The sequence below is a fragment of the Ananas comosus genome, linkage group 18 (genome assembly GCF_001540865.1).
Source record: "Ananas comosus cultivar F153 linkage group 18, ASM154086v1, whole genome shotgun sequence".
NCBI classification, from domain to species: domain Eukaryota; kingdom Viridiplantae; phylum Streptophyta; class Magnoliopsida; order Poales; family Bromeliaceae; genus Ananas; species Ananas comosus.
Genome location: NC_033638.1, coordinates 7,233,303 through 7,256,089, shown reverse-complemented (window position 1 = coordinate 7,256,089; position 22,787 = coordinate 7,233,303). Strand labels below are relative to the sequence as shown.

General features: G+C 33.5%; 2 protein-coding genes across 5 annotated transcripts; both read right to left on the bottom strand.

Annotated features, from left to right (window-relative positions):
- Window positions 3,206–13,640, bottom strand: LOC109724505 (probable histone-arginine methyltransferase CARM1). 4 transcript variants are annotated; one of them, XM_020253353.1, is made up of 15 exons: window positions 13,174–13,640; window positions 12,966–13,034; window positions 11,397–11,505; window positions 10,237–10,380; window positions 9,936–10,039; window positions 9,728–9,826; window positions 9,546–9,615; window positions 8,277–8,373; window positions 7,159–7,213; window positions 6,655–6,738; window positions 5,632–5,709; window positions 5,285–5,388; window positions 4,592–4,764; window positions 4,337–4,488; window positions 3,206–3,626 (listed from the first exon to the last, which is right to left on the bottom strand). In XM_020253353.1, the coding sequence occupies exons 1-15, from the start codon at window positions 13,420–13,422 to the stop codon at window positions 3,585–3,587; spliced, it is 1,629 nt and encodes a 542-aa protein (XP_020108942.1). In that variant the 5' UTR covers window positions 13,423–13,640; the 3' UTR covers window positions 3,206–3,584. The 4 variants fall into 4 exon arrangements, 3 of the variants coding, with proteins under 3 accessions (XP_020108942.1, XP_020108940.1, XP_020108941.1); XM_020253351.1 differs by having other exon boundaries at window positions 3,206–3,613; XM_020253352.1 differs by having other exon boundaries at window positions 3,206–3,610.
- LOC109724504 (rapid alkalinization factor-like) lies at window positions 17,398–17,874 on the bottom strand. Its single transcript, XM_020253349.1, has one exon. The coding sequence runs from the start codon at window positions 17,853–17,855 to the stop codon at window positions 17,484–17,486; it is 372 nt and encodes a 123-aa protein (XP_020108938.1). The 5' UTR covers window positions 17,856–17,874; the 3' UTR covers window positions 17,398–17,483.

Here is a 22,787-nt window from a genome sequence, read left to right as displayed (position 1 = left end):
TTTAGGCAGTGAACTTGGCAACGCAATGAGGCGATCAAGTTTCAGAGAATCCGAAAAAAGAAAAGAACCGGATCAAAAGTAAATTTTTTTTTTTTTTTAACTTTCATATGTTGTTTCTACAAAAGTCATGATATTTTTAAATATGTCAATACCGTTAGAATCCGTTAGAAAAATTTAGTTAACCATAAGTTAACTAATTAATCTTGGTTAGTCTTTTATATTTTTATTCTTTTTATATTATACTGTTATAGGCTTTGAAGAGGCATATTTGTGATGACAAAATTGAAAAATATAAACGGTTCTCTAACGGTAACTATTTGAAAACATCAGAACTTTTGTAAAGACAATATATAAAAAGTAAACTTTGTAGGAGTATATTTGTCATTCATTATATTTACAGAGACTTGTATGAAATTAACCCTAATAATTAATAAGCGCAATGTCACGACCTTAGAGTTTTTATTCACAAAGCCCGTGCGGCGCCCGACTTTATACTCGAAAATGGGTAAGTCTAACTCCTTATTGCTAGTTTGGACCTACGCGTCCTACAACTAAGTATGCAAAAAGACGAGAGAGAGGCAGAGATTCTCAAAAAATTAAGTACTCCACTATTTAGAAAAATAGGATTACAATATACAATTCCTCTTGTATTTTCACCTCTTTTCCTTCTTACTTTGGCATAGTCATTCCCACAATTTATAGACTCCTAAATATATTGAATCTAGTTTACATTAACTCACCACTAAAAACCCATTAACTCACAAACTATCACATAATAATAATGAGTACTCATGAATGTCTAGTGATCCCAAGAGTTGTCCATACTCTTTGTATTTCCGCTGGCAGTTATGAAGGCATTAATTGTAGCAGTTACATGTCCCTTCATTTCTCATGAAAGACTACTAGTTTTGGTGCTCCTTTGGCTACCCACTTAACGAAGTTGGGCCACGGATTTGGCCACACAGAAAAATCACTAAGTCCCTGACAGCACGTAGTTTTAATTTTAATTTTTTTTAAAAAAATTATTAAATAATTTAATTGATTTTTTTTCAATTAAAAATTATTCATTACATAATTGTTCTGCTCTTACTCATTGTATATAATTTTATAAAACTTTAAAATAAAAAAAATATTTTTTATATTTTACTATATAGAAATAGAAAAGTGAAAAAAAAAATTTGGTTCAACTCATTTTTTTAATAGTCGTGCTTAATTATAAAAAATTTAAAAAATAAATTTTATATGTTTTCTTTAGATCCAGAATTATATGTACAACATTCAAACAAAACTGTATAATTAATTATTCACTTAGGCCTAGTTTGGTATTGACGTCTATCTAACACTATTAGATAAAATGGTGGGACCGTAGAAAATATATTGTAACCGACTCTCGTGATATGCGGAACGCAATATTACGTATGGAAACAAGCAGGCTATTTTCCAACGTACTTTCTCACCGCACGTAACGCAATCTCCTCGCAATCTCAAACGAAGCCTTTAGAAAAGCAGCTAATTAAAAAATTAACAGTTTATACACTCGTTTGCAAATAATGTAAAGGTTAAGGGGTTCCATACATTTTACCCTTTTATAATTTTTAAATTATCTTAAGTAATACCTTAAAAGAAAAAAAAAAATACTAACTCTATTCGACAAAATTCTAATAAGGGCTTTTTTTGCAAATAGCTCCCTGACAAAATTTTATTTTAAAATTAGTCACATCAAATTTGAAATTGCAGATATGGCCCTACTCCTGCTACGCAGGCGCCACGTCAGCGCCACGCGGGCAGGCTGGGGTCAGATATGTAAGTTGAACACGGTGAACCATTCACCGTGCACGGTAAACCATTCACCGTGCACGGTGAATGGTTCATTGTATCCAATGTATTATACTGGCCCAAGCTAGTGTGTATAATACATTCGACACGGTGAATGATTCACCGTGTCTAAACACGGTGAACCATTCCTTGTGTCCAATACAAATACCTGCGACTTAGTCTTTTTTTGGCTAAGGACTAGTTATTTGTATTGGACACGGTGAATGATTCATCGTGTCTAAACACGGTGAATGGTTCACCGTATTCAACTTAAACAATTTGGCCCCCGCCCGGCCCGCGTGACGCTGACGTGGTGCCCGCGTGGCAGGTCCAGATCTATTTTTGCAATTTAAATTTTGACATGGCCATTTTTGAAATAAAATTTGTCCAGGGAGCTAATTGCAAAAAAAGCCCTTCTAATAACTACATTTGCGGTTCGGCAAAAGTCGCCCGGTCCAAACGGTTCAAGGTCGGACCGGTCGGACCAACCGGACCGGGTCGGTCTCATCCGGATCAGGGCACACCGCAGTAAATCTCATTGGGTGACACGTGTTGGGATGCCCCAACGCGTTCGTTGCCACGTGGCGGGATGTTACTGGAGAACCTTCGCTGCGGTTTTTTTGGTTCAAAAAAAAAAAAAGGATCGTCTCGCTCCGGTAGGCCCACGTGGCATGCAGTTTTCATTGTGAGGTGGGTGGAATACCGTGGATTTTGTCGGAAGCTTCCAGAAGCTTTTTTTAGATGCTTCTCATCATCGATTGAGATACCCCACCTTACTCCGCTCAAATTATTTATTTTCTGAGAGAGAGATTTAATCACTATCCATTAATTAGATATATATTAAAGATTGAAGCGCATAAAGCACCCAAGGAGCTAGCCTAAATCACGGGTAATTGCTAGTAATGTCTAATCAGCTGATGTTATTTGATTTTTTTTGCTTAAATAAATATTGCAATTATAAAAATATTCTGGTAAAAAACTTTTTTATAAAATTAGGTTTTATGTAGTGAGTAAATTACCGTTTTCTAAATACGATAAATTATTTATTATTTTCTTTAAAATATTAAATTCATTTTAGAATTTAATACTTTTTTTTTTTGAAGTTCTGATTTGAAATTTTATAAGTTACATAATGAAAGTGAAACTGATACATTACCAGCAAAAGTAAATATTTTAGTATCACTCCCACATGAGACCATCCCTTAACAGTAACTTTCACTGCTACTAAATTTGACAAGTCAAAGCGAACACAATAATCTACACTACTAGCAACATCTAGGTAGCGACCATACATGACGTATTTTTCTTCGTATTTGCGTTTCCTCTAAAGCGACTAGATATTGTAAGTGGCCCAAAGAGGATAAGTCCACATGAGAAAAAGGCAAAGGTCTTTGACAAACTGGCTAAGGACTTTTGCCACTTTAAGAACAGCCACATATTCGCCAACAATGGGAAAAGGAAATAATCAGTAGCACAAAAGAAGAAAACAGAAAGAAATAGAGAATGGTAAAATTTGTTCCCACAGTTTAAATGATCTATCAATCATACATTATTTCTTTCCGAGAAGAGCATCAACGTAAAAGGGCTGGTTAATGGTGCTAATATACAGAAGCACTTTGACCGCGGTCGATGAAATGGCACATCATCATTTTACAATTCTGAGATAATAGTAGGTTGAAGACCTGCAGCCGCGGCGTGGGTCGATATGCTATTGCTCTAAATCTGCAGAGTTCCGATTTGGGTCTACTGGTACTACAATCGGACCGCCCTCATCTTGCATTTGTGAGGGATTTTCCTGCTTCAACAAAATCCTTTCAATGATTCATTCACCAACCCCACCAACAAAAAAAAAGAAAAAACAAATCTAAAATACACATAAAAGATGTATTTGGTCAACTGAACTGAGCTAAGCTGCCATGTAAATCAAATTGAACTGTAAGTTTAACACTATAATAATTAGAGCGATATCCAGTTACTGTTACATGGTTCATCACAAAAGTACCATAGGATGGTTGCTTATTCCTATCTTTCCTTCACTTTAATTAACACAAATTTTAGAGCTTAAAATAAGGTTTTGGTACTACGGACTAAAGTTGCTACTAATCCCCTCTTAAGGCATAAGTTTGGATTGGATATAAACTTCGCGAGGATAACTTTTTTTTTTTTAAGAATCCCTGAATTATCGCTGTCTGAAAGATACTGAGAGAAAAAAAAAGGTCTTAGAGTATATAGTTGATTTACACTAGAGAAATAAGTGTAACGGTTGCAGGGATCACAGCACCTGTGAGGGATAACTGCAAAAATTCTAGGGTTAAATGAGGATAGTGTGAGGGACAATGCTTACTTCCAGGGGTTTAGCGGCAATATGTGTTCGGCAGTATCGTAAACTACCCAATTTGACCAGAACAACTATTCTTGTCGGTTTTACTTTTGTTTCGCACAGTAAAGGGTATACTACTAGCTTATGATTTACCCCCTTATTCTCTAAGGCAAACACAGCATAAATGAGGAGTGAACTCACAAATAGCGGCGTAGCTTGTTGAGGCGGCTGTTGATCTTGCACCATGTAGGGCTGCGGTTGAGACAGCCTGTAGTATGGTTCTTTCAATTCAAGTTTACCAGAAGATGTCTGAAGAATTCCTCCTTGCTCGGCACCAACACCCCACATTTTAGCTTTTTGAAACAGATGGAAGGAGCCACAACACAAGTCAGTTATACACCACCAGTGTGGAAACACAAAGTTATGGAAAAGAAAAGGGGAAGAAAATTGACCAACCGGACAATGTCAAGTTAATTGAGTAGCTCTGAGCACTGTGGGCCACCAAGTGGAGACGCCCGGTGATTTCCTGCCCCGCCATAACATACAAGGGCTGGGCGAGCACACAACGGAGTTGATACCAATGGGTTGTAGGGGCACCAGGAGCAGTGGTAAGCCATCTTTGCACGGAACTACAAAAGTTAGATTTAATTAATTATAAGTACAAGCAAATACAGAAAACAATGGCTGCAGAATAACCAAAAACAGAAAACAGTGGCTGCAGATATCATAATTGAACTAACCTAATCGATGACCTAATCGATGAAGGGGGTGTCCGGTTCCCTGGAAAATATCCTAAAACACAGTTCTCTGGTACTTTCCGTCCGTTTGGTTCCAAAAAAAAAACTGTGTTTTTGGAATACTTTTTTTTTTAAGATTTCATGAAAAACTCTGTTTTCATTTTCCAGTTCTTTTTTTAATCCAGAAAACAGAAACTACAGAAAATAGTGTTTTCCATGAAAAAGTTTGTCCAGGAAGACAGTTTTCCAGAGTTTTCCGAGGAACCAAACACCCCCTAAACAAAGCAAAAAGACTTGCAAATCACAGAATTCAGAGCATCAGATTGAATTAGATAAAAGAGATCATGTTGCTTCACAGTTACAAAAAAAGAGAAAATTTTCCCTATTGCATGATAAATAGCTTAAATTATACCTGCCGCCAAACAAGACATCAAACCAGCAAGCCAGCCCATGCACCCTAGTCCCAACAGATGCTACGAAATTCAAAGGAATGTCGATGTCATAAAGGTCTTCTTCCTGGATTATAAAGTAAATATGAAGTAATTAGTTAACAAGATAAACAGCCTTCAAGAAAGCACCTAGATGGCTAGATAAGAGATGATAAATGCAACATAGATCACAAATCTTTGGAAGAGAATATGCGAATCTTTATCATCATCACATAGAGTTGAGAGATAATGTCTACAAAATGTGCAGAAACTCAAAAAGAAAGTTTCTTTTTAAAGAAACAATCAATAAGTTCAGGTATAAACTTTTAACCTTCATGCGCGTAAAGTCTAGCTTGTGACTTATCGGTGGTGACACTAATACCCTTGGATCAAACGCATCAACCACAGGCTGCATGAAGAAGTAAAGAGATTCAGCATGATTTGAGACATCTTTTTCTAAGCATAACATATGTAAAAGCTTAAGTACTAAAATATATTCATCAAAACCATAGTTAAAAGGTATCTATACAACTATACCTACTCATATTAAGTAACAGAAAAGGAGAGTACATGAAAGAAACACTCACCATATGCAACATTAAAAGAGATGTAGTTCTCAAAACATCGAAGATAAGTATAAATTAAAAGATAGTATCAGAATTATTAAGCTAGAACTAAATGGACCAATCAGAGTTGACAAGCTACAGACTCTGAATTTCTGTTCTCAATGACATTATACTTTGAGATTTCAACCTATCCTCAAATATACACGTGAAAAGTTTATTCGCACTAGCACATCAAAATAATCAGCTAAGTTGCATAATATGAGCTCCATTTGTAAAATATAGTATTCTAGCTGCCAATATTCCAAAAAGCAAAGCGTATTTATCAGTACAAACAATGTAAATGCATAGTTTTGCTGATAAGTCCAATGGATTTAAAGAATAATGCAATTTATACCCTTCAAAAGTGCATTTGTTCAGCTAGCAACTCTATAAAAAGAGAAGCAACAAATTATCCTCCTCTTGAGTTGAGGCATACATGCGGACCTTCACTTAAATTGCATGGCTGTGCCAACTGCAAGTTCTCCCACAACAGGAACTTCCTTAATATTTATGAAAAGGACGTTTAACAAAAGGGATCTTTGTGAATCAAACTTCATCTAGTATCCAGTTTAAAAAACAAAGAGCACTTTTGCATTCAGCAGCTAAAAGAAAAGCATCATCTAATCAATACTTGCTAACGAAAGGGATAGGCAAATGTATGCTGACACCATACGAGATGTCAACCCACAGCAGAATTTAAAGTCTACAAACTAATCAATAGTAGCAGTCACAAGAATATAAGAAACAACCTGCGAGAAATATCCCTGGAAAGCAGAATTATATAATGGGGTAAGATCAACACTATAGTAGTTCTGCTGCTGCCAAAAGAGGGCCTACATACAGACAATGATAAAATGTTAAGCTATATATTGTTAGGAAATGTATAATAGCTAGCCTTGAGCTATCAGCAGAGTACTTGAGCATATAAACTAACATACACTAAGAAGTAGAACAAAAGGTTAAACCACAGGATGCAGAAAGCATTCCTATCCAACCACAGTATTTTAGCTAAAATATAAAATTAAACCCTGGAACAAGATTCTAGCACATTGCACTATAAAAATATGCACATTGCAAAATTCAACGAAATTCCAGCACTGAATTGTCTATAAGAGGGCCTATGAAGTATTGAACACTAGCTGTGCTGAATTACAAGGACATTCACTGGTAGTATTGCAAAAGTGTTTGGATAAAATACATACAATCTGTATGGAATGCTAGAGAAGACGCAAAAATTTTTTTCCAGCAGATACCTTATTTGCAATTTCAACATACAGATATTCATCAGAAAATGGAGCCATGTGTATCCTGTTATAGATGCAAGAGGTCAACTCCAAATATAGCTAGAACATAAAAAAACAGTAGGCAGAAAGAGTGTAAAATCACATGCAAGTTTATTTCTTGAAGCCAAAACAAAACAAAAAACTGTGCAACAGAAGGCAAAAGCATCAGAGTGTCAGACCCTATTCAACAGACACCTGCATAAGCCTCTAGTAGTCAGCATTTAAGCAGCAAACAAATGAATGTTAGATTCTTTTCAAGCATTAAGTTCACAACAAATGAGTTACAAGATAAAAGTTAAGGGGCTGCAAGGAGGTATTATATAATTCCTAAGATGGAAGAGGTTAGGCCAAATCAGGAAACCAGAAAGATATTGCAATAATATTCATTACCAAATAAAATCGAGCAAAAAGTATCAAATCTACATTGTAATAGCTCTTGATTAACCATACAGCAACCTGTTTTCACTTTCGTGATATAGCAACTACAACACCCTTCTACTGGTTTAACTATGATCATGTCAATATTGTTGTGCTGCTAAGCAAGTTCATGCATACCCTCTACATGATCTTTTAGCAAGGAAACATCATATCGCAGCTATATGAATACACACCCTTCTACTGGTTTAACTATATGGTCATGTCAATATTGTTGTGCTGCTAAGCAAGTTCATGCATACCCTCTACATGATCTTTTAGCAAGGAAACATCATTAAGGTAAGACGACAATCACAAACATTGGAACTAAAATAGACTTGGAAGGTATCAAAATAAAATAAAATAAAATAAAATGCAATCTCCACTAAAAACAACAAGATGCATAATTGAAACTAAACAAATACTAAATGCCAGAAGCACTAAAGCATAAAGAACATATAGAGAAAAAACCAGTAAACAAAAATAAAAGGATATATATCCTGCTCATTTGAAAGAGCTCACAAATGGGGCTTGGCTATAGTATTTGTCAAAAGGATAACTTAAAAAAGAAGTTTCCCAGCAATTTACGAGCATCTACAACAGCAATAGAATGGCAGGAAAGTATAGGCTCTTCTAAAATGAATCCTAGTAGAGATTCTCATAATTGCTCATACCTGCCAAGGGATGGAAACATTTTTCCATTAGGTCCAAGGAATCTATCTCTCGCGATCACATAGGACTCCAGCATCCTCTCATTGACTAACAAAGTTCCTACAAAGTTTCTGATATTGTATGAATCATACTGTAACATTATACACAATCTGTCCCAAAGTTCTTAAACATAAAATGAGAAGCTTAATTTAAATCCATAAACAGTGAACATACAGAAAACAATATTCTAGATTCCACTAAGAAATAAAGAAATAGTACAATATAATTTTAGTGATTTATATTGAATGCCATGGCCAAATTAGGTTGGGAAAATAGTTACACCAAAGGTCCCTTAAGAGAGCTAAGCTTGCTTTACAAAAAATTCGAGGGAAAGTTACACCAAACGTCCCTTAAGAGAGCTAAGCTTACTTTACAAAAAATTCGAGGGAAAATATTAGTTGAATTTTGCAGAATAAATAAACATATTGCATGGAAACTACGATAGAGCAAACAATGATTTGGTCTATGACAACCAGGGATATACAGAATCACAATCTAATAGAAAAATAAAGCTACTCGATTTACTGTACAAAGGGGAGTTTGGAGCTTTGTAGTTGAAATGCAAGGAAAATGAGTATAACTAAACAGAAGGGCACAATTTCTAATAAAGAACGTGGGGGGAAAGGATACAGCAAAAGCCACAACAAGATAACTCCAAAGCGGAAAATCTATGGAGTCACCAAAAAATAAGACTGCATCAAAAAAGATAAACCAGATCAAGAGTCATTTACACAATTAAATAGACTGATTCAATGAGCTATGTGGTCATGAGGATACTCATCACTTCAGTGAGTGAAATTAGAAGAAAGCAAGGTGAAGTACAGGCGAGCTGCAGCTAGTTTGGATCCACCTAGAATTGAAAGCTGCAGAGATGTTGGAGAAATTTAAAACTACTAGTTGTTGACACCTTTTGATGGAACTTGTCCAAATCTACATAAGTATTCACTTTTCACTTTTATGGAGTTGAAAACTTATTTCTAGCATTCCTCCTCAATTTATAGTTAATCCCAGGATTCGGCTTCGTGTGAAGTTCACCATAGAGGCGTAACATTGCCATGCATATATCTTGGTCATATTGAGATGTTCTGAAGAAATTTTCACAATATAAGCCACGTGAGACAGCATAAGATGGCTTAGCAACCAATGCCAACGCATAGAGGAAACCTACAGCAGAAAAGGAAACACTCCCCCACCTTATTGCTATAACAACAACATGGAGATAAAGAACATACCCATGGGCTCAGAAATCAGAACGTCAGCCTTTTCAGGAAGTTCAACTTCTTCAATTTTCCCTTTAATAACCTAGTCAGCATTTATCATTAACTAAAACTAGTAAGTAGCAACAGAAGAGTTAAAAAGCGTATAACAACAAGAAAGCCCTTAATGTCTGGCTGCAATGGAGAATGTATCTAACCGTTATCCGCTGACCAAGAGATGGGTTCCCACACACCAGCTTCCGAGCATATTCAGCCATCTCAGACGCCTCTACTGCATAGACGTGTTTGGCACCAGCCTGGGTATACAGGTAGGGTGTCAAAGACATAAATTCTTAAGAGAAGCACAATAGCAATTATATCCTATAACACATATTACATGTAACAATGCAATAAAATCAAGCATACCTGAGCAGCAAACAGTGAAAGAATACCACTGCCTGCCCCAACATCAACCACAACACGCCCTTCAAAGTCTGCACGATTCTCCATTACTGCAGCATAATATGTTCCTGCAAAAAATTTAATTTCAAGAAAATGTATCTGAATAACAGGTGCCGGTACCTAGTTGTTAAACCATGTACTGGACCAAATCTTTGAACCTCAAAACTCAAAAGTTGAGGTCAAAGCATTACAGGCCAAAAATATATAGAGATGCAGAATAATCAGAACTCAATACAAACAGCTAATGAGAATATGAAAGTATAACCTGTCCTCACATAATCTTGCAGCATGTTCTGCTGATGCAGTAGCTGGCCATAATAATGAAAGTACATCTTGGCAGAGGATGCCTCTATTTTATTATCAAACTTGCTTTTAGGAGGATTTACTGATCCATTCTCCAAAGGTTTACCTGAAAGAAATGTAATGATAAGCTATCAGGTAGTCTTTGTAATTTTACAATAGCAAATATGCTAACACTGCTCAATTTACTAGATAGCTCAATCTAACAAACCAGGCACTCCATCAGTAGTCGAAGATGTATGTGTGCAATCATGTCTGTTATGGTTCAATTCAGTGGGCTACAACTAAATAGAATGATTGTATAACAAAGGGACTAGCATGCATCTCACTGATAAAGCTTCTCTTTGTTGTCCTAGAGGCCCCAGGATCAGAACCTAGATGCCTATACTCCATGTCGTTACTCCTAGAATCATCTAAAATCCTATTTCATAGAGGCGAACATGGTGCTGTTGGCTGTAAAACAGGTTTACTCATTGATACACCAAAACAAGAAGACTAACAGCTGATTAATAAAAGGCCAAATGTGTTCCAGAAAGAAAATGCTCAAGTAAGATCTAATAGAAGTAAACAAAGTGCCTATTTGGCTCCGCTTCTAATTCTGCTTTCACTCACAATCACCTCCATGACATCATTCAGCAAACAGAAAAGTCAGCAGCTTCTTTTGTGACGAGAAGCTGAAATGAAATTCCAAGCCTCAAAAATAAAATCTCCATTTGAAGCTTCCACTCTACTGTAGAGAGTAGCAAAGATGACCAAATAGGCAATAGTACTTCAACAGGCTCAAAAATAAGTGTCTCATCATTGTTGTGCTTTTCCATTTCATTAATAAAATACAACAATTCTATGTGTACATAGAAGACGGAGTGCACAAAGACCTCATTATAGAGCTTGTAAGGAAGGTCGATTCTACCCAGCAAACGAGCACAAAAGGCTGTCTTGTTAATTGATCGCCACAAAAATCATATATAGAATTAAATAAACTACCAACATGTTGAGTATTATGAGATTATGTGTTGGTCAACCTCAAAAAATATAGTGATTGCATTAAGTTACACGAAATGGTCCATATAATATTTATTCCACGGTCAAAGGTATCTAAAGCAAGTAATTCAAGCAATTACGTACCAGCTTTTTCGTCAGTCATCGTTCGTTTGAAGTGTTGAAATTTCTTATAGAATCTTGTGCATTCATCTTCTGATCGAAGTTCAAACGTAAATGCGGTCGAATATGACTTCTGGCTCGAAGAAGCAAGATAGGAATGTAAATATGAAAACAATTGCTCAGTAGAATTAAATATGAAAAGTTACCTGAGTAAAACATACTCATAAGATGTCAAACACATTAACTTTATCCTGTATTGTTGAACATTATACAAAAAAAAAAAATGCATGCATTTTTCCAATGTTTAATTTGTCCTATTTTAAGTCAGATAAATCTCTGAAGAACGAGAGGATTTTAACGTGACGGTCTAAAATGACAAAGCTATATTAAAAGAGAACTTTATCTTTTTCACTCAATTTGGCATCTACAGGTAGCCAATAAAAATCATCAAACATTATGTGTTGTGGAATATTTTTTGATGCATCCATCTCTTCAAATGAAATAAAAAGTTTTTCTTTCCCTGTTTTATTCCCACTCCCAAACTGCACTTGTTCAACCTTTCCCATCATTCAGACTCATATTTCATTTGCTCCCGACTGTGCACGACAGCCATGAATTGCTAGTATTGACAAGTCCTTCCAATTAGCAGTTTAGGAAGCAAACTCCTACGAGCTTGTCCAGTTCTGCCTCTACTTTAGAAGCAATTCTTTCGTTGAGCAGTTGGCGAAAAGAAAATCTAGAGCTTTTGCTTTAGTGCGAAGTAAAAATGATATTTTTCGAGCCTCAAATGCAAAAGTTCCAAATTTGATACTTCTAATACTGCCGCACAAAAAGACTGTTTGATACATTGTGCTTCTACCGATAGCACTACTAAGAAATCACTTCATCAGCCAGCGCTACACCCCACAAGGCTACAACATGGCCGAACATGCCCTGTATTTGTTTTTTCAATATGTTTCAACCTCAACATACTTGTTCAACTACATAAATGCAATTGCTAATAATATATCTATAACATTTTTTCAACCCCTCAAGCAACAACTGGACATCTTACATTTTCTCGAAAAATAACAACAAAAACAGCAATTCTACAATTTACAGAAAACAAGTTTCAATTCAATCATGGATAAACCTCAGCATAACAAAACGAACTATTATTCCACAATGTGTGAAGCAGAAAAATGAGAATCGTTAGGCCCTGTTTGGACATCCAAGGATAACTTATTCGGTATGAGGATTTTTTTGTGTGATTGGAAACAAGGTGTTCGATTTTGTTCCTTGAAATTTCTTAATATCCATAGTTTAGAAGGATAGCATATTTCACGTACGAGGTGATTTATCTTTTTTTTTTTAAAAAAAACAACTTGGAGGCCGAATATGAAATTCCCATTCAAGACACTTGATCGAATTCCTCATCTACTAACAATATGTGGAATNCCTTTTTTTTTTTTTTTTTAAAAAAAACAACTTGGAGGCCGAATATGAAATTCCCATTCAAGACACTTGATCGAATTCCTCATCTACTAACAATATGTGGAATGGAATGATACGTCCACGCATCCAAACAGGCCCTAAATGGGAAAAATATCGAACCTTCTCACCGCAGCCGTCATTGGCATCCTGGCTAACACACAGCAAGACATTCTCATCCAACCTGAACAGCTGAACACAAATAGCAACAAAACAAGAAGCGCTTCAGCCAACCCAACCCAGGGTTCGAAAATTATGCTGATTCCGACATTAGGGCACGGGAGGGGGGGGTTTAGAGTAAAAAAAAAAAACGCAAAAACAAAAAGAAAACCTGGGAGTTGACGAGATCGATGTCGCAGTAGGTGGTGTGGTCGGTATAGAGGAACTTGAGGATCGTGTGGCCGGATCCGTCGGTGTCGCGGCCGATGAGGGCGTTGGCGACGACGGGGGGGACGTCCGCTAGATCGGCCGGGTACAGGAAGGTAAGGTCGCGGACGCCCCACCAGATATTCTCCCGCATGTCCCGCTCCCTTGCCTCCTTCGATTTGGGCGAGAGAGGAGGAGGGCGAGGCCGATCCATGGATGGTGCTTCTCCGCCTCTCTCCCTACTTCCCCCTCTTCGTCTTCGTCGTCTTCGTCTTCTACCTCTGGATCGGAGAGCTAGGGTTTTGAGGGTTTTGAGGGGAGGGAGGGATTAGGGTTTCGAGGAGAAGCGGAGGGGCATGAGCGAGGTTTGGGGTTGGGGTTCTGAGAGAGAGAGTGTGTGCGTGGGGAACGACTCTGTGAGGCAGCGCCGCCAAAGACCACGACGAGATCGCTCGTTCCCCTTTTAACGTGCGCCTCCGGATGTTAAAATTTATAGACACCCCCCTAAACTTTAACCTCCTTTAAAACTGGGTCCTATTTTTTTTAATTTGATTTACAACTTGGCTGAATTATAAAAAGTTTTTCTATAACTAACTGTTTTTTCACTTTTTTTTTCCTCTAATTTTTAAAAAATTATATTTTATCTTCTTAAAATTTTAAAAAATATTTTCAGAAAGGATTATAGTCTTTTGCAAGAATTTGAACTTGGCTAAATTTTAAAATTTTAAAATTTTAAAAAAGCAAGAATTTTGAACTCAAATCCTCTCAAAAGGATTATAGTCTTTTGCATACTAATATGATATAGTTTTACTAGTGTTTCTTTTTCTATTTAATTAACACTTTAGCCTTTAAGTTTAAATTCTCCTTGTGAATTATATCAACTCTCCAATTATAGCATTCGATACCAATAGATTGTTTCGTAAGCCCATTTTGATTCTACTGTCTAATTTTTAAAATTTTAATTTTACTATCTAATCTATAGATACTTTTGATCTGAGCTAATTAATGACTCATTAATTGCAATTTGGATGAGTTATTTATCTTTATGAATTTAATTTATTAAAGTAAGTAATTAGCTTAAAATTTGTGATAGAAGAGCTAAATGATTTAAATAAAATAAATTAAAAAAATTAGGTACTAAATTTAAAATTTTGAAACATTAAATTGTTAAATCAAAATAGTCCATAATTTAGATAAATTATATATATATATATNTATATATATATATATATATATATATATATATATATATATATATTGTTCTTTTTTATATGTTTTATTGATAATATTTTTAGATAGTGAATTTTTTTTTCAATTTTTCTAATTGAGTGAATAATAAAAAAGTAAAATTGTACAGAACTTATCTGAACTATGAACTATTTTAAATTGACTATCCAAAATTTTAAAATTTTATTTTATTATTTAATTTTAAATTTATTTGATTTGAATAAGTGAACGGAACTTTATTTTTAAAGTTCGGGTTGTACAGCGAACCCAAATTTAAAAAATAAAAAGGGTTAATTGCATACAGGTCCTCGCAAATATAGCGAATTGCAAATATATCTCTATAAAGTTTAACTTTTATAAGTTATTCCTGTAAAAGTCCTAATATTTTCAGAAATCGTTAGAAAACTGTTTATATTTTTAATTTTGCCATCACAAATATTTTCCTCCAAAAGTTATAACAGTATAATATAAGAAGGATAAAAATGTCAAAAATTAACCAGAGTAAAATATTTAATTTATGGTTAACTAAACTTTTCTAATTGATTCTAACGGTAGAGACATATATGAAAACATTAGGACTTTTGCAAGAATAACTTGTGAAAGTTGAACTTTATAGAAATATATTTGTAATTCGCTATATGTGTGAGGACCTGTATGCAATTAACCCAAATAGGAACATCTATCTCTCTCATTTTATTCATGCAGCCCACATCACGTGCTCTTTTATTTAAGACTCCATGCAAATTCACAATACTTGGTTTAGAAAATTAACTAGTTTCATTTAACCTTTTTATAACAAGCATTAAATAGTTTCATTTAATCTATAAACTTTTTTTAGTTATTATAATTTGGTCGACGTGGTAGGCTTATCTTAACTATTGCTGTCATGCTGTGGAGTCTATCTTTTTTGTTGCTCATTTTCTTCCTTTAACCCTCCCTCTTTTAGAGATTGTGTTATTTTTTCTCCCGTCTCTTCGGTAGAAAAAAACTTTTTGAAGCTTTATGCTTTTCAATTCCGTCTGTTCGATTTTCATGCTTTTTTTTTAACTCATCAAAATCTAATTTAAAATCTCATTTCTTTTTTATCTAAACTCCTTACAAGTTCTCTCACTCTCTTCCCTCACCCCACTTTTCTTGGCATAGTGGTGGTGCAACTGAGATCGAGACTGGGAACGCGACAGAGAGCGAGACCGTTTCCCTTCTTTCAACCTCTTCCCTCTCCAATCTATTGCGAGATCGTGGAGGATCAATTGGAGAAGGAAAAGAAGCGATCAAGATCAAACATATTGAGAGGTACGAAGATTGATCCTTACTTAAGCTTGATTTCATCGATCGACCAGTGTTGATCCCCTAATTTTGGAAGCGTGATTACGTACGGATCCCATAAACCCTAATTCAAGATATGCTACTCTACAAAGATTTATCCGTTACATTGCGCGGGTCCCTGCACTAATATTATATTAAGACATAGCCAAAAAATATTTAAAAAAAGTCTAAATATTCAATATAAAATATTAAAATACTATTTTCTAATAGAGTGTTTGCTTTCTTAAAGGTACTTTAGAAAATAGTTTTCTAGTTCGTTTGGTTTTTAGAATAAATAATTCTTTTTCCAGTTTTTAATGAAGAATGAGTGTTTTTATTTTTTAAATTTTTATCCAAAAAAAATAAAAGCCGTGAAATTTAAGCTTTTGAAGAAAATGGCTGTTTCGCATTCAATATAGTCCAGCTCAAAAATAAAAAATAATAAATTATATGATTTCCCCTCTTTAACTAAACATTGCTTTAAAAAACAAAACATGCATTGAAAAAAGCTCACATAAGTGTGCCTTTGTATACACCCAGGAACCCAAAAAAAAAAAAAAAAAAAAAAAAAAAAAAAAAACATTCACAAATATAAACGTTTAGATGAGTTACACATCAAAGGACAAAGAACCTTGTCCAATTTCGCCACTCCAAGTTAGTATCAAAACTCTAATAAAAGAGAAAAAAATATTGAATTTAAAAATATAACAACACCATCTTATGATAACTTAAGTTTTTTTTTGCAAAATAATAATTATTTATTTGGCACAATTTAATATGATGCATGTTAGAGCAGGAGGATCTGAATTTGAATTTTTTTTAAAGAAAAACAACAGTTCCACATAACTTAACCAAATTTTTTTTTTAAAAAAAAAAATGTGTTTTGTAAACAGGCTTTAATTAATAATAACCATTCATCTGTATCAACAACAACAACAACAAATAATAAAATGCATCAACAACATCAAGTACNATATATATATTACACACAACAAAGTCTAAATATAATTATTATACCATAATTAATCCAAAAAAAAGAAAATAAAATAGCAAAGAAGACGAAGATAAAAGAAAGAAATCTACTCTTTTTGCAAATAATTAACGAGTGTAAATTTCTATATAAGTCCCTGACTTTTAAGATAATTTTTTTTAAAAAAATATTAACTTTACATCTTTTTCATATAAATTCTCAAATTTTAACTCTTTTTTTTTTCTGTTAGTGTGTATAATGTTTACGAAGATAAATCTGCGAGAAATAACGGCAAAGTTTCTATTTACGAGAGAATGATTTATATCCAAAAACGAAAAGTTATGAATTTTTTAAAAAATATTATTTCAAAAATCAGAGACTTACATATAATAATATCAAAAAAGTATGCAAAAAATATTCCAAAAAAAAAAAACTCTTCACGAAAAAATTCGTTCCTTAGTTTGTGCCCGTTTGATTCCAAAAAAACTTTTTTTTTTTTTTGACAATAGTAGCTTTTTATTTTTCTAAAGAAAATTCAGATAAACAAATATACTAATTAATTTTTCATGAAATTAAGAAAAATGCTTTAAAAAAAACTAATTTTCTTCGAAACAAAAACGGACGGAAAACTAAAAATAAAATTTTCGTGAAATTTTTTTTTTCAAAAATATTTTTTTCATACTTTTTCGAGAGAGAGATAGAGAGAGAGAAAAAGGAGGGACAGACAGCACTTTTAAATAGAATGATCATAAAATGACGACGAAATCTAGCAACTAGCGGAGGCTGCGGCAGAGGGTGATGACGGAGCAGCCGCGGGAGTAAGGGTTGGCGTCGGCCCCGGGCTGGCAGTTGTAGTAGGACGCGCCGCGCAGCGAGCACGGCACGCTGTCGCTGCGCAGCGCGTCGTAGCTGATGTATCCGGTTATCGTCGCCAGAGCCCGCCGGTGCGCAGCGCTTGCGTCGAACATGCCGTCACCACCGTCGTCGTCACCGACGTTACACTCCCCCACCGTCCCCTCGCAGCTCCTCCTGCTGCTGCTGGCAGCCCACCTGAACTCCTCGCCGCCGCCGCTGCCCGATACGATAAGCGCGGAGGCGGCGAGAAGGACGAAAAGAAGAAGCGTCGATCGTCGCGGCGACGCCATTTTCTTTTCTTTTTTTTTTTGTCACGATCTTTTGATAGGAATTGGAAGAGTTTTCAAGGGTTTTATAAAAAAGAAAGAGGAGCAGATAGGTTTATATAAGGGAGGGGGCGAGAGAAAGAAAAATAGAGCGCGTCAATCTGTCGCCACGTGTTATTTTTATTTTCATTCAAAATTATAAGTTTTTAAAATATTTTATTGTTTTAAAATTTAGGTGATCGCGAATGATACGTTGTTAGAGAGCTCCCTACTGTTTTGAGAGAATTACCATAATGCCATTTTGACTAGTAAGGAGGGATTAGTTAATTATAATAATTAATATTAATTAATAAGTATGGTTAACTAATAATACAAAGTTTATGGACTTTTGTGCCCTCTGCGTCGACCGCGTCATTGTCGAGTATAAGTTAAAAAAAAAAAAACTTTTGTTTGAAATGAAATTTAGGGTCAAAAAAAAAAAGTGTGATAAATATTAAACAGTCGATCTAATTGTAGCAAATAACTTCTTATAGAGTTATGTAAATTAGAAATGTTTCTTCTGTGGTTCAAAAGCTTTAAAGTAAATTTATTAAAGTATAAAAAACAGTACAATCTTTGCAAAATTGATTCAATATAAAATGAGCACTAAAAATGTTATCTTAAAATTTTAAAACAACTATAGCCATTAATTTCACACAACAATATACAAATATGTTTCTTTTTTCTAAAATATGATAAATAATTTCTATCTGGGTTTTTGGTGTGTTCCAATATGTGATATGATTAGGATTAGTACATACAACACTCCATTGACTTGTGAGCTCTGATAATAGTAATGTTATATTTTTGTTGATATGGATTTCAAATTGTTGGGAATTTAATTTAATCCGTTAAATATTATAGGCAGGGATTAAATTTACGACTTCATTGAATAAAAGAGTTTAAATTTAACTCCGATACGGTATTACATAAAAAATAGATCTAGTAGAAAACTGTCGAGAAATATGTATGGAATTTTAGGATAACGTGGTAAGTTGCATGTAATTTTTGACACTGAGACGTCTAAATCGATAATTGATATTATGAAATACAATCTAAGCTACTTTTTTTTTTTAAAAAAAAAATCAAATGTTATGATTGTACAATATTATTTATCAAACAATCAAGTGATTTTTTAATTGTGCATTATTATCCATTAAAAATCGTCGTTTTTAAGATAATTTGAATACTCAGCAAATAACATGAAAAAGCCATAAAATTTTAAAATTTCAAAACATTTTTAATAGTATTTAACGATATTAACTGTCGATCTAGTTGTTCCGTCTTTGAAAATAATATAAAAATAAATAATTCCATCAAACTTTAATTAGAACTAAGTTAATTATGTCTCCAAATGGAGATTGAGAGTTAAATCCCACACAAGCATGGCCGAGGGGCAAAATTGCAATTAGAAGCAAAAATATGTACATTTTGTAGCCGGGTATTATTATAAGCAAGCAGATTAAATTAATTAATAATTTAATTATTATGTAGTTAATTAATAATTTATTCATGAAAGAATAAAAAATTAGTAAATAAAAATAAAATTAATAAAGAAAATGAGTTATTGTCCCTCAGATTATCAAGTAAACGCGTATTTGCTCTCACGTACTCCCAAAAAATAAAAAAAAAAATTGCATATTTGTTTCCACGTTAGTTAATTTAAACAATTTGAGGCGTTAGTTACCGTCTCTGCGCCGTTACCGTTACCGTGATATACAATCCATGTATAATTTAGACTCAATAATACTTCTGGTCCGCAAGGTGCGTGACATTTTTATTTTCAATTTTTAATTTATTATAATTTTCATTTTAAATATTTTAAATTATTATAATTAAATTTTATAATATAATTTAGTTAATTTAATGGTATTTGTATTGCTGATGTGATGATGATAAAAAAATATTATAGCGGATAATATAGTAATAATTACGTCATCACATTACAGTCGCATTAATAAAATATTAATTAATATTTGATCAACTAAATTAGATGGCGAAATTGATTACAATATCTAAAAAATCTGAAATAGAAATTATAATAAATACAAATTTAAGAATCAACCCTCATAATTTCACGGCTAAAAGTGTAATTTGTCTTATAATTTATTTATATATAAAAAAATGTACAAAAGATCTTTGAACTTTGGCAATTTTGTAAATACACTCCAAAACTGTTAGTTTTGATAATTAGACCCTAAAAATTTTATCAAATAGCTCAATATATAGGTCCTTTTTTTCGATCATAGTTATTAATTACACAATTATTTTTATCAAATGTTTCTGCACATAATCTTGTATAAGATCGAGTTTAACACACAAAAAAAATTAGTTTTTTCTATTTTATTTTTGATAATTAAACGTGAAAGATTAGAAACTGGGGTGAAATTATCTATGATTTTTATTATGTTTTTCATATGCTAGTACTTTGTGTTTTAAATTTTTACAAGATTATATACAAAATATGCGATTGAAATTATTATATAATTAATAATTTTGATTGAGAAGAGAAGTTTATTAAACTATTGGAAAAAGTTTATGGGATCTAAACTCTAAAATTAAAAATTTAGGAGTTTATATAAAAATAAACTAAGATTCAGTAAATTCGTATATAAGAATATATATGCAAGACATGCGACCAAACAACTGCTTATTTAGTTGCTTAAAAGTTTTCGAATCTAAATATTAACAGCAATTTAAACTCACAAAATAAAAAAAAAATAAAAAATAAAAATAATAAATATTAACAGCAATTTAAACTCACAAAATAAAAAAAATTCCAAGCCAAAGACAATTAATTTCTGAATATCTTTGACGGGTAAGAAGTTCTATTTTACAAAAAAACCATATAAGGCCTCTAGACCTTTCCGGTCCGGTTTGGTTCGTACTGGTCCGGCCGCGGAAAAAGAAAAAAGTCTATTATGTCACACTTGCACCATATCGCCAATAACAAACTAATCATATTTTTTCTTTTAAAAAAAATATAATAAAAATATTTATTTATAATCATAATGTGATGGATTAATCTAAAAAAAATTATTTGATCAGCTGAAAACGCCACGTCACTAATATAACGACTGCATTGTAAAATTTTCCGCGAGGAGGGGCTTAACGGCCGTTGTCGGCGCCGTCAACGTTTGCCACGTCAGCAGACGGTCCTCCCGCGTGATTGGGTGGTGGGGCGCACGTCCAGGGAGCGAGAGTGGGGCCCACATAGATGGAAGTCAACTAACGGAAAGAACGGCGTCTCGGCGGCGGCCAAAGTCGTACTCCACGCCAGCTGTTGGGAGTTGTATACTTGAAAAATGCAACGCCATCCTAATTATTTATTTATCTTTTTTAAAAAAAAAAGGAAAACTTCAAAAACTCCATTGTGGTTTCAATTTTTTTCACTTTAGTACTCTGTGGTTTAAAATATATCAAGTTAGTACCCTGTGGTTTCTCACTTTATCATTTTAGTACCCTGTGGTTTAAAGTGTATCAAGTTAGTACCCTGTGGTTTTGTACTTTATCACTTTAGTACCCTGTGGTTTTAATTTGTATCAAGTTAGTACCCTGTGGTTTTTTAAATCACAGGGTACTAAAGTGGTAAAGTGTGAAACCACAGGTCCACAGGATACTAAAGTGATAAAGTGCAAAACCACAGGGTACTAACTTGATACACTTTAAACCACAGGGTACTAAAGTGATAAAGTGAGAAACCACATGGTACTAACTTGATAAACTTTAAACCACAGGGTACTAAAATGAAAAAGTGTGAAACCACAAGGAGGGTTTTTGAAGTTTTCCCTAAAAAAAATTAAGGGCTCTTTTTAGTATTTGACCTCCTCAAAAATTTATTTTTACAAATAACACCATCAAATTTATAATTGTAATTTTAATCCTATTCTTGTCACGCAAATGCCACTTATGCGCCACGCAAGCAAAGAGGTGCTGGAATAAGTTGAACACAAAAATTTATTCACCGTGTCTAAACACGGTTAACCAACCGTGCATCCGTGCCTAAAATATAAAAAAAATATAAGTATGAAATACGGTGAATTATTTACCGTGGTCAAACATGGTGAATGATTTACCGTGTTCAACCTAACGCCCCTCCAACTTGCGTGGCGCTGATGTGGTGCCTGCGTGATGAGGATAGGGCAAAATTTATAATTATAAATTTGATGGAGCTATTTGTGAATTTTTTTTTTGAGGAGGTCAAATGCAAAAAAAAAAGCCTAAAAATTAATTTGTCATCCCGTATTTTAGCAAGTTTTTTTTCTTTACCTAAAAACTCTATAGTTAAAAAAAATTATATTTAATAATCTAATATTTTTAATTTTATTTTATTAAAAATATTTGTTGTTAGTTAAATAGGATAGGGAGATTTTTTTTAAATAAAAAAAAATGGCATGACAATACCCTGTTTAATAATAAATAAATTCTTACAAGGAAATAAAAATAAATAATAAAATATATAGCGACCTGCTAAACTTCAGCTTTTTGCAAACATGTGCTGAAACTTTTAATTTTAGTAATTAGATTTTTTGAACTTTATCAGATAATTTAATAAATCCTTCTCCTCAAATGAAGCTATAAATTATAAAGCCGTTTTGATCGATGTTTTACATATAAATTCTAAGATACAAAAAATAACAAAAATTGAATTTAAGTTTATCCTATATATCAATTCTCGTGCTTAATTATCTGGATTGATAGAATAAATCTTTTTATATCTTGAAATTTCAGAAAATTATGTGCACGGTACATAATTAAAAAGATTGTATAATTAGTAACTACAATTGAGAAGATGGGCATATTAAACTATTTGATAAAGTTTAAGAGATTTGATTGTTGAAAATTAAAAGTTTTGGCGCATGTTTGTAAAAAAGCTAAAGTTTAGGGGGCCTCCATATTTTTTTTTGAAAATAAAAT